The sequence below is a fragment of the Vipera ursinii genome (genome assembly GCF_947247035.1).
Source record: "Vipera ursinii genome assembly, chromosome: 8".
Lineage (NCBI taxonomy): Eukaryota > Metazoa > Chordata > Lepidosauria > Squamata > Viperidae > Vipera > Vipera ursinii.
In genome coordinates this window covers 7,557,519-7,569,349 of record NC_139519.1, presented here as the reverse complement: position 1 = coordinate 7,569,349, position 11,831 = coordinate 7,557,519, and the positions used below count along the sequence as shown (strand labels likewise).

Genomic DNA, 11,831 nt, shown 5'->3' with positions numbered 1-11,831 from the left:
AGTTGTGAGGGATGTTTGCTAGCCTTGATGATGTGTGACTGTGTGTGTATGTGGATGTATATGATGATCCTAACGGAAAATGATGGATGTCCTTCTTGCTCACTTTTTATGGCAGGTCTCTCAATTATCTCTGACCTTAAGATGGGCTGTGGTATAATTCTCATTTCAACATGTCATTGCTAATTTTGGCTTATAGTTAAGCACGTAGCAGTCTTTTGACATCTTTATTGGAGCAGTAGTAATTTTACATCTTTAATGGAGATAGTAATTTTAAAATATGTAGTATGTTGTATTTGCTAGTGAATGGATTAAATAAAGTTGAGTAAATACTTGAAATGGAATGTGAGCATGCTAAACCAGACTGGACAACCTGCTCAACCTCTCTGGATCTTTGATGGCTACAAGATGACTAGCTATCTTAGACACCAGTGAGATCAGGATTAATAGTAATGGCAAAACCATCTTGTGTGCAGGCCATGAAGAGAGAGCGGGCATCTTTCAAATACTTGAAATATCTAATGAGTCAAAATACATTATTAAAAGCCTCTTGGTAGTTAGGCTTATGGCTAGAAGACACTATGGTTTGTAGGATGAATAACTGGTAGTCCTTAATTTACGACCACAATTGAGTTCAACATTTCTGTTGCTGAGGCAGTTGTTAAGTGAGTTTCGTCCCATTTTACCACCTTTCTTGCCACAGTTGTTAAGTGAATCGCTGCAATTGTTAATGGCTTCCCCGTTGATGTTGCTTATCAGAAGGTTGCAAAAGGTGATCACATGACCCGGGGCCACTGCAGCCATCATGAACATGATTCAGTTGCCAAGCATCTAAATTTTGATCAAGTGACCCTGGGGATGCTGCAACAGCCGTAGGTGTGAAAAACAGTTATAATTTGTTTTCTTTAGTGCCGTTGAAACTTAGAATGGTCACTAAATGAACGATTGTAAGTTGAGGTTCTACCTGGATAAGTTTAGAAATACAATGTATTGTCCTCGGAGTGTAGCTGAATTTTTCTTCTGTAACTTTTTTTTTCATAATTTTCATTCACTTTGTTAAGGGGAAATTAACAAAAATGCTTTTCCAAAGAATGTTAATGTTAGTGAGAGAAAGAGTTCCACTATGTAGTATGTGGCAAGCAAATTTGAGAAATTCATATTAACATGTCCAGGATAGAATGAATGCTAACTGAGACTAACTAACTGTCTAACTTTTGTTCTGTCTGGAAAAACACAAGCTTACCTAAAACTGTTAGCTATCTCTTTTAATCCGTTTCTGAAAAAACGTGAGTGCTCTGAGTAGAAAGTGCTTACTACATCTGCCATTGGCTATGTGGCCATGTAACATTTGTTATAATCACAGTTTGATAACCAACCACAGCAGCTTCACATTTCACAATGTCATTAAATATGATTTAAAAAACTACACTGGTTGGGTTCAGATAACATGCAAGGTTGAAACTAACCAAATGTGGCATGATATCCAGATTACTAGAACAGGCCATGAGTGACTTCTGAAATATTCTCCACCAAATATATGAGCAGAGAAATAGGTAGACAATGGGGAGGATAAAATATCCAGGCAGTTCTCAAGAGCAGGACTGTCTTGTAATGGAGACTGAAACATCACTGCTGAGATCCTAAGTCCTCTTTCATTTGGGATTGTGGTGGAATGTAGTCTGGATTCCCAGGAGGGAGGGGCTGCATTCCAGAGAGCAAAGAGACAGCAAAGCTTAGAGTGTGTGGTTGGGAGAAAGAGAGTAAAGAAGGCTTCTCCCTAGCAATTCTCAGTATATAGCTATAGTGATGCAGATATTTGCTTCAGTTTGGCAAGATCTCTGTTTATAGGTTAGCAACAATAAAGGAAACTGTTTAGAAGTAATTTAACATGTCTGTCAGAATTGCCACCTCACACCTGCGCTCTGCTATCGCTCGGTACCAGTGTGCTGTAAACTGGGGGGGGGGAAGCTGGATGGGAGGGGGGAAGGCTTCACTGTTCACTGTACCTTCCTGAGACATGACTTCAAGGTCAGATGGCTGGGAATGGAAAGTAGCTGCTTGCCATCCCACACTTGAAGTGACTGCTCCAAAAACATCATCTTTAAATATGATTGGACGATGGGGGACCAGCGATGGGAAGTACCTAAGAGGGGGAAATTTATGCTTGGGGAATTTGGCACACTAGTTTAAGTTCTGGCTTTGCTCTACTGTATTTCACTTGACCTTTAGTAAACTATGCCTTTCTCAACAAATTGAGTTAAGGATCATTTTTGCTTAAAGGTTCAAGCTGAGGCAGGTCTGATAATGTCTTTCTTGGTTCTCGGGATCTGCCAGAGACTGAATGAAGTGTGGGGTGCATTTCTGGACAGATTGTTATGTAATGAACAACAGGGCCTTGACACACATCTGCCTTCCTTCATAATCTGCACCATGTCAGTGCAAGGACACCAGTCTTCATTGTGAGAATTTCCCCAAAATTTTTTGTTTTCAGCGTCAAGTCTCTTTCAACAAATGGAACCAGAATTGCCAGAGGAGAAAATGTGCAAGAAAGTTCTTCTGCCTCCCTGTTTGTAAATGTTCACAAAAGCCAGAGGAAGCGTCGTTGTATTCCTTTCTACTAAAAAAAGAGAAAAAATGACATCCCTCCTTGGTATACTCTAAAGATAAAAGAAAAACCCAGGCTAAATTATTGATATTATTTGGGTGACATTTTAATTTAACACAACTGGGGACGTCTTGGTGACATTTGACTGCCTGGAGCACAAGAAAAGTACAATGTACTGCAAAGTGGGTGGTGTTGGCTTCTTTAATGGCACTCACAGCTGGGGCTGGGGGCTGCCTTCGGGTCTCTTGTTTCCTCCCATTGTAGGCTGTGTCATGCGGTCTACTGACTCATAACTGGGACCTGCATTTGCGTCCCTGCAGCTTCAGCCAAACAGCATCCAGGATCATTAAACTGGAGAGCACTAATCCTGGATGTGAGACTTGTAGCGGATGCTCAGCCCCGCATCTTAAAGTGAAGCAACCAACACACTGAGTCTCAATGCTTCTCTCCGGTTTGTAGTTCCCGAGTTAATCCTAAGCGTATACAAAACAGTGTGCATTTGGGGATCAACTTGATTTGGAGAAAACATGACCTTCTCAGGTCCCCAAACTAAGACAAATAGAGTTACTTCTGAGCAGTTTCCTTTATTGCTCTTCCCCTTCCGGCAGAATTTTTTTCCAAATGAAAGCAGCTGTTTGCATTACCATAAATATACCGTGAGAATTGTTAGGGAGGAGCATTCTTAACTCTCTTTCTCCCTACCAAACTATCTAAACTTTGGTGTCTCTTGGTCCTCTCTTGGAATGCAGCCCTTCCCTCCTGGGAATCCAGACTACACTCCACCACAGATCTTCAAGAAAACAACTAGGTATTTCTTGAAAGGGGTTCTGTTGCTGGTTAATTTTGAATTTTCAGGATGGCTCTTGAAATAGGACATGAAAAGGGATACCAGGACCAAAACAATCGTTGTTGTATTTGAGTTGTCTTCATTAATTACCTACAGCACTAGGGTTCCTTCCCTAATTGCCAGTTGAGCTCAAGTGGCAGGGACAAGTCTGCGGAATTAACTCAATAAGGGGCTGCTTTTGTTGAGCAAGTTTTATAGCCCACCACCTCCAGAGTTGCTTAGTTTAGGATCAGCAAGGGAAGGATTTGGATTAAGTTTCTAGCAGTTATTGGGCGCCTGCTTCAGCAAAGGAGGAAAGTAATTATCTGACTGGAGTATGAGCAAAAGTTTGTTATGTCACCACTTGCAAAAGTAAATTGGGAAAGCTGGCTTGTCTAAGCTGGACTCTCTTCCAGTTGATGATTAAAAAATGCAGGTCAGTCACTAGACGTGCCTAAACCCAGTTAACTGGCCTTATTGGGTCTCAAGTAACACATACCCTCTTTTTCGTTCAGAAAAATTCTGCATAAATCTCAGAACTGTCCCTGCACGAATATAAATTCCTTCTAATACAAAGACTCTATCTACAGGAAGTGATGGGGAGAAAAAATGGACTTTCTCATATACTATGGAAAATCTATAGGGACGTGGTGGCTCAGTGGGTTAGGACGCTGAGCTCGTCGATCAGAAGATCGGCAGTTTGGCAGGTCGAATCCTGAGTGCTGCGTAACAGAGTGAGCGCCTGTTACTCGTCCCAGCTTCTGCCAACCTAGCAGTTCAAAAGCACGCAAAAAATGCAAGTAGAAAAATAGGGACCACTGCGGTGGGAAGGTAACAGCGTTCCATCCTCGGACAAGCGCTGGCTCTTCGGCTTTGAAATGGAGATGAGCAGCGGCCCCTAGAGTCGGAAACAACTAGCACGCATGTGCGGGGGAACCTTTACCTTATGGAACATCTAGTCCCAAATTCCTTTGGCTGTTCAGAGGAGGGCAGTTGAAAACCAAAGAGGGGCACCAAATTGGGCAGTGGCTTTGTAAGGGAAAAATGTTTGTCATGTGTGTATGTGTGTGTGTATGTATGTATATATATATATACATATACATATACATATACATACATCATACATACATACATACATACATACATACATACATACATACATATATATATATATATATATATATATATATATATATATATATATATATATATATATATCCTGGCTCCTCCCAAACTCATTTCTTTCCAGGGATGATTGGATCTTGCAAGATGCTTTCCAAAAAATGCCATTTTCCCAACATTTTAAAGCACGGTTGCGCTGTTTAGTGCTGTTCAAGGCTTTATGGTATTCTTGCTCTCCAATTTATCTCTGGAGATGCTCAGTCAGCAAGGAAAGAAGTTACAAACAGTTGGATGCCCCCAGCTGGCTCCAACAAAGCCTTTAGTGGCAAATGATGGTTGGGCGTGCGTATGTGTATCCTTTTCAGGGAATTTATTAACTTCTGTGATGTGACAGAACAACCCGTAAGAATATGTTCTTGGAGTGATAAGGCTTCAGGAGAAGGTTTTGCAAATAGACACCTGCAGTCATTCTCAATTAAACTAAAAAACTAATAAAACATGCCTGCTCACAGTAAAGCCATCACAAAGAAATTATAACAGGCCCTGCCTTAAGGTATTAGGAGGTAAATAAGTTCTAGTGGAAAGTAGTTTAGTTGCTGACATTTCTGCAGCTAAACTTTCACTTCAGTAAATTCAGTAAAGAAGATTTTGGACATTCTGTGGCTGGAGAGATGATTACTTGCACATTAAGTCTGCTGCCTAAGACCTTATCCTCTATAGCACTTATCCATAACCAAGAGGCTTAAGGCAGGAAAGTGCCGAGAGAAAAAGGAGAGCAAAGCTTGAAATAAGCATGAAAGTTTATGCCTTTTAATAACATTTGTTAGTTGGAAAAGGTGCTATCAGACCCCTTCTGCTTGCCAAGTTCAGAAATTGCTTCAGTTGGAAAGGCTCTGAGCTCAGACGAGCATTTCAGCTCCTGTGGCTGATGGATGTTAATTCTCTGGGACTGTGAAAAAAATAAAGAATAACAGAGTTGGAAGGGACCTTGGAAGTCTTCTAGGAATCTAGGAAGGTGAAGATAACAAAGCAAACTGCTTCCTTATTAACTTTGCTCTTCATACAGGGTTGAAGAGATCAAATCCTACAGCAGAGGTCTTCAAACTTGGCCCTTTTATGACTTGTGGACTTCAACTCCCAGAATTCCTCAGCCAGTGTGCCTGGCTGAGGAATTCTGGGAGTTGAAGTCCACAAGTCATAAAAGGGTCAAGTTTGAAGACCCCTGTCCTACAGGCTTCAGAGAAGCTCTGGATCCAGGAATGTAGGACTAACAGGCTAAGATGATGAAGCCATGGGTTCTAGCAGCATTCTTCTCTGTGACAGTTGATGTGCTAATTTTTGTGAGTTATGGGAGGGGAGCAAAACTGACACCCCTTTTTTTCTGGTCTCCCAAGAACTACAGAGGCACAGCATCATTGAAGCAATGATGTGGTTGGAGAACTTTTTTCTTGTAAGTGTCACGGTTCCGACCCATGAAACTCTTTATTCAAGTTGCATGGCATCGGCATGTACGTGGTTGAAGGCAAAATCTGAATTCTCCTCCCCTAAACACATAATATCAAAGCACAATTCCCTCCTCTAATTAACAGTCCTAAATCACATTCTCCAATTAGTTTGAAATGCCGACCTTCCCTCCAGTTCTCCAACCCGCCATTCCTTATCATCTCTTATTTCAAACAGCCTTGAAAAAACACTCTACTATGAGGTGGTTATGTCTAACTAATTCCCATACACATTCTTCCTTCTCTTCCCCTCCCCCCCCCAGCATCATCTAACTCTAAAAGTAACACACAAGTTAAGGGGAAATGGCTGCATTTTCATATATTGTCAAAGCAAGAACATCCGATGTTAGCAGAGTTGACAGCCACAACTGAGCCCAAAATTTTTACTGCTAAGAAAGATATTTGTTAAGATATTTGCCCCATTTTATGACCTTTCTTGCCACAGTTGTGACATGAATCACTGCAGTTCTGAAGTTAGTAACACAATTCTTAAATGAATCTGGCTTCCCCATTGACTTTGCTTGTGACTCTGGGACAGTGCAAATGCCATAAACTGGATTGCAGTGCAATGTTCTCACCAGTTGCCTAGTGCCCAAATTTGGATTTGCTGCAATGGCCATAAGTGTGAAAACTGGTCATATGACACTTTTTCCCGTGCTGTTGTAACTTCAAACTATCCCTAAATCAGACATGTCAAACACAAGGCCCGGGGGCCAGATCCGGCCCGCGAAGTGGTTTCATGCAGCCCACGAAGCCATCCTGGAAACAGTGAGGGAACGGCCCCCACTGCCTTGGCCCTGGCCCAGAGACCCTCCTCCTGCCAGAGACCCTCAGATCTGTCCCACTCCTGCCCAGGCCCCCATAGGCACCCTTGATGCCAACGATGTAGAGCTGGCCACGCCCACCCAGTAGGCCATATGCACTCTAGCCACACCCACCCAGTAGGCCACGCCCACCCAGGCCATACCCACCAGGCCCCCTGAGGGCAACCGCAATGCTGATGCGGCCCTCAATGAAATTGAGTTTGACACCCCTGCCCTAAATGAACAGTTGTAGGTTGAGGATTACTGGTATGGTATGGTATTTAGCCCAATTTATGTTGGAAAATTCCTTTAGTAACCAAACCAAAATCATATAAACACCTTATCCTATTTTATCCAAGTAGAAAGATCCATGTCAAAATAACACTAGACATTCAGCACAATATATTGCTTTAAGCTACAACCAAATAAACCTATTTTAAAATAGAACATAGAAGACAATCTAGAGACAGGCAAGCAGCTGTCTTTTTTTGTTTTGTTTCAGAATTTTTAATAGTAAAATGATAAAACTCTTCATTTAAAAATGATTTTTACTTTTCTAGTGCACTTCCTCAGTTTTGGGGGAAGTGAGAGCACATTTTGGGACTTTAAAGGGAAAAAAAGGACTCCACATTTTCATTCTGTCCTCCAAACATGAAAAATCACAGAATACAAAAATTGGCATTGCATCTAATTGTTGTTCATTGGGTCTCAACCAAAGTTAATTAATTGCTTGCTTTGGGCTCCTCTGAGACTTTCAGAGCCTGCATGATCTTCTAAAAGCAACTCAACTCAAGACCCCCATCTGGATGAAGTTGGGGGGAAAAGGACAAACCCCTCTCCAACCTCAGGGCAGAGCAGCCTCTGAGAAAGGAAGATTTGATGACATTAAAAAAAAATCACATGGACTCTCCCTCTGGTTATATTTGATTGGCAAGATGTATCCCGCCCCCCCCAGTCTTGAAATGCTTGTGGGTTGACACAAAACTTAACATTCAACTTCGAATGCATTGTCACTTTGGCTCCACTGAATACTTTTGCACTTATAACTTGTCCTTTTCTCGAAGTTCTCCCAAGATTGACAAGACTTCTAAAAGCTCACTGACAGCTGAGGCTTCAGGGAGTTGACAGTCTACATAATTAAGAGGCATTTCTTTTTCCTTGTAAAGTCTGATTCAGTTAGAATGCCCATTTTGACTAATTGTGACGTACACACCCTGAGGGGGGGGGGAGAAAATTAGTCAGAGCTTTTCAAGGGTTGATGTAAACCGTAGTTCGTATCTGCCGCAGTTACACGCTGAGGAGGTGATCATAACACCCTCCCGATCATTTTTTTTCTCTCTTAAACAGATGAAGTCATCGGAGATCGATCAAGAATTATTCACAGAAAGTTATTGCAGGGTATGCAGCGCTCAGCTAATATCAGAATCACAGCGTGTGGCTCACTATGAGGTAAGGCGTGTGACGCTGGAGAGTGCGGGAAAACCTGGTGTCTGGTTTGTTGTTTTAGGTTTGTTGGAAATTGGTAATCAAACAGTGGGTTTGAAGGAAATAGACAAAGCAGGACGGTCCTCATTTTATGGTTGAACATAGAATAGAGTTGGAAGGGGCCTTTGAGGTCTTCTAGTAGTCCAACCCCTGCTCAAATAGAAGACCCTATGCCATTTCAGACAAATGGCTGTCCAGTCTCTTTTTGAAAGCCTCCAGGGATGGAGCACCCACAACTTCTGAAGACAAGCTATTCCATTGGTTGATTGCTTGCACTGTTAAGAAATGTCTCCTTAGTTTTAGGTTGTTTTCTCTCCTTGGTTAGTTTCCATCCATCCATTCTTGTCTTGTCTTTTGGTGCTTTGGAAAAGTAATTTAACCTCCTTGTCTTTGTAGGAGCCTCTTAAATATTGGAACACTGCTATCGTGACTCCCTTAGTCCTCAACAAAGACGTCTTGATTTCAAATCAATAAATCAAGAGGGTGGCATCAATTTCGAGAAAGCTTCAGGGAAACTAGAACATGTCCTGTGACAATGAGGATGGTCAAGGGACTAACTTACTTAGGGTCTCCTAGAATCATCCCAACACTATTGTGCAAACCGAAAAAGATAGGTTTTCTACCACTTCAGCGATGGTTGGGTGATATTACGTAGATGTTTTAAGTCAGTAGTGGAGAAATGGTTTAAAGACTTGGCATCAAGCTGGAAAAGAGAAGAATGAAAGAGGAACTGTCACCTGAAAAATTGTCACATAAAATAAGGTCCAGTTCTTTTGTGTATTGTTATACACAAGCACAAGTCTGGGATGCTTTAGTTTAGGTTTCTGTAGTAAGGAGGATAGCTCTTCAAAGTCTGTGTTTCACCTTCTGAAATATTTAACATATGGTATCAAATCAATTCTTTATTACAGTCATAGACCAGCATAAACTTAACGTACTGATTTTATGAAGCCACTATCAAATCTTTAAAACTTACAAAAATGGTATGATATTTTTATCTCCATCATCCACTCTTGTGATATTATTATTTTTTCATCATCATGTCTTTTGCAGAGGATGAGGATAATAATGATAAGGTTGATCATGTGTCCATTGGAAAAAAAAATCACCTATCCCTGCCGAGAACAAATTTGATGATGACAAGTGGAGTTGGAGAAACTTTGCTAAAGCTGTATAATTAATGCTTTCCCAGGAAGTTAAGGGAAAGAAAGGAATAAGGGTGTTTCTACAAACTGATCTCTGAGAATTTCAGTACAGATTGATATAATTTGTCATCTGATAACATAGTATTTAATACTCTCTGCCAGATTTAACACATTCTCTGCCAGTTTCCTCATGTTCTGAATGTCTATATGCATCTTAGCTCAAAAGTGTTGTTTAAGCGGGCATCTTCAGACAGCAAACACATTTGGAAGAGTTCCTTTTGAGAAGAGACATGCTTAAAGAGCATATGCTTAAAACTAAATGTACTTCCTCAAGCAGCTTTCTTTAATCTGCAGAGTAATGCAAAATGGGTCATAATATATTTATACAGGGATATAAGTGAAAAGTGGTATCACTTCATAACAGAGACATTTTTTGTCCATCGGTAGAAAAAAATATATATAATATGTCTCACTTGTTGTGGAGTGTGACCTTAGGAATTCCTCCACTTGGCCAATCTTTGTCAAGCTCTGTAGCCCTTTTATTATGATGATGGTATGGCTGGTGAAACAGAAGCAAGAGAAATACAGAAAATCCCAGCTTTTCAGATGTTGTGGCTTGCCCACCACTGGAGGTTTTCAAGAAGAGACTGGAAAGCAATTTGTCTGAAATGGTACAGGTCTTCTGCTCAAGCAGGGGGTGAGACTAGATGACTTCTAAGGGCCCTTCCTATGTCTTCTTCTAATTGCGACTGATCACTTCTTCACCCACCATGGCCAGTGGCTGAGAAAAGATGGGCCAACCTTAATATATTGAATTTTAGAACATTCAATGACTTAGCCATTTCTTCTCCCGCTGTTCCTCCTCTTCAAATTACTTTCCCCAAATTTATTTTCTTCTGGGAAGAGGAAAAAGGGAGGGAGATACAACTAGAGTGTTTCTATGGATAGTGGCAAATAGGGAGAGTTAAGTACCCCTTCCCTTTCAGATTGTTCTTTTTTGACAGTAGCCTACTATTTTCAGCTTTAAAAAAGAGGCTTGAAAGGGGGGAAAAATAGTAAGCTTGAAGGCTGACTTTTGCATTACATTTATCATTAGCCAATCATCCGTGCATTATTTTGAGGTAGGTGCTAGAGTTTTCTCAAGAGGCAGAGCAGATATTTTCATCTTTGGGGATGATTGTTGGAAATTTACGAGCTTTGATTTAATATGCATTTGCAGTTTGTGTACTGTATTGCAGAAAAAGACCTGATGGGTAACCCAGGTTAAATTATGATTTTCAGCTCTTTTGGTCAAGGCAAGAGTGGGACATTTTCGAGTTGCTTAGGGGAGGCAGGAGATGAACTGTAAGGAATGTGATGAATATGGAAAGTGAACATTTTGATATTTAGGAAAGATGGCTTTTCTCTTTTAATTTGTGTGATATTAGCATTTATTCTCCTGCTCAAATTTCAAAACGATCAACAGTTATATGGCTATGTGTGTGGCACAGAGTCCAACCTGGATTTTGCTGGATCCTTATGGAAGATCCTAAGCCCAACATCAGTGGAACTATCAATGCAGCATTTATTTATTTTGCTTCCTATTGTGTGTATCTGAAGCTCAGTCGTTGATGAGTGGTGGCAACAGGATCTAACATTCCCTTTGACCGCTTAACATGCTCATTGACTTGCTGGGTGGTGGCAGAGGGTTGAAGAATGGTTGCAGGAATTGGGCATATGTCTAATCTAGTGAAAAGAAGGACTAGGGTGGACATGATAGCAATGTTCCAATGTTTGAGGGTCTGCCACAAAGAAGAGGGGGGGGTCCAACCTATTCTCCAAAGCACCTGAAAGCAGAATAAGAAGCAATGGATGGAAGCTAATCCAGGAGAGAAGCAACCTAGAACTAAGGAGAAATTTCCTGACAGAACAATTAATCAGTGGAACAACTTGCCTCCACAAGTTGTGGGTGCTTCAACACTGAAGATTTTTAAGTAGCGATTGGACAACCATTTGTCTGAAATGGTATAAGATTTCCTGCTTGAGCGAGGGATGGACTCGGAGACCTCCAATGTCCCTTCCAACTCTGTCATTTTCTTATCCTGGCTCTTGGCAAGGTGTTCCTGAGAAGGCAGCCGAAAGCAGCATTATTTTTTTCTGATTTACAGAAAGCCTATTTGTGTGAAGAGCCTTGGTGGAGCAGTGGGCAAATGCCTCCTTAAGTAACACCAGCTGCCTGCAATTAGTGCAGGTTCGAGTCCCACCAAGCTCAAGGTTGACTCAGCCTTCCATCCTTCCGAGGTAGGTAAACTGAGGACCCAGATTGTTGGGGGGCAATAAGCTGACTTTGTAATAATGCCGCTGGGG

At 41.3% G+C, this 11,831-nt stretch overlaps 1 protein-coding gene across 1 annotated transcript in view; it reads left to right on the top strand.

Annotated features, from left to right (window-relative positions):
* Positions 1-8,202: 8,202 nt before the first annotated feature.
* ZMAT4 (zinc finger matrin-type 4) overlaps positions 8,203-11,831 on the top strand; it is a gene marked incomplete at both ends in the record, with an annotated part of 97,099 nt that continues 93,470 nt past the window's right edge. Inside the window, one exon of the mRNA XM_083368482.1 lies at positions 8,203-8,304. Within this exon, the coding sequence (XP_083224608.1) occupies positions 8,203-8,304 (102 nt within the window). The remainder of the gene's footprint in view (positions 8,305-11,831) is intronic.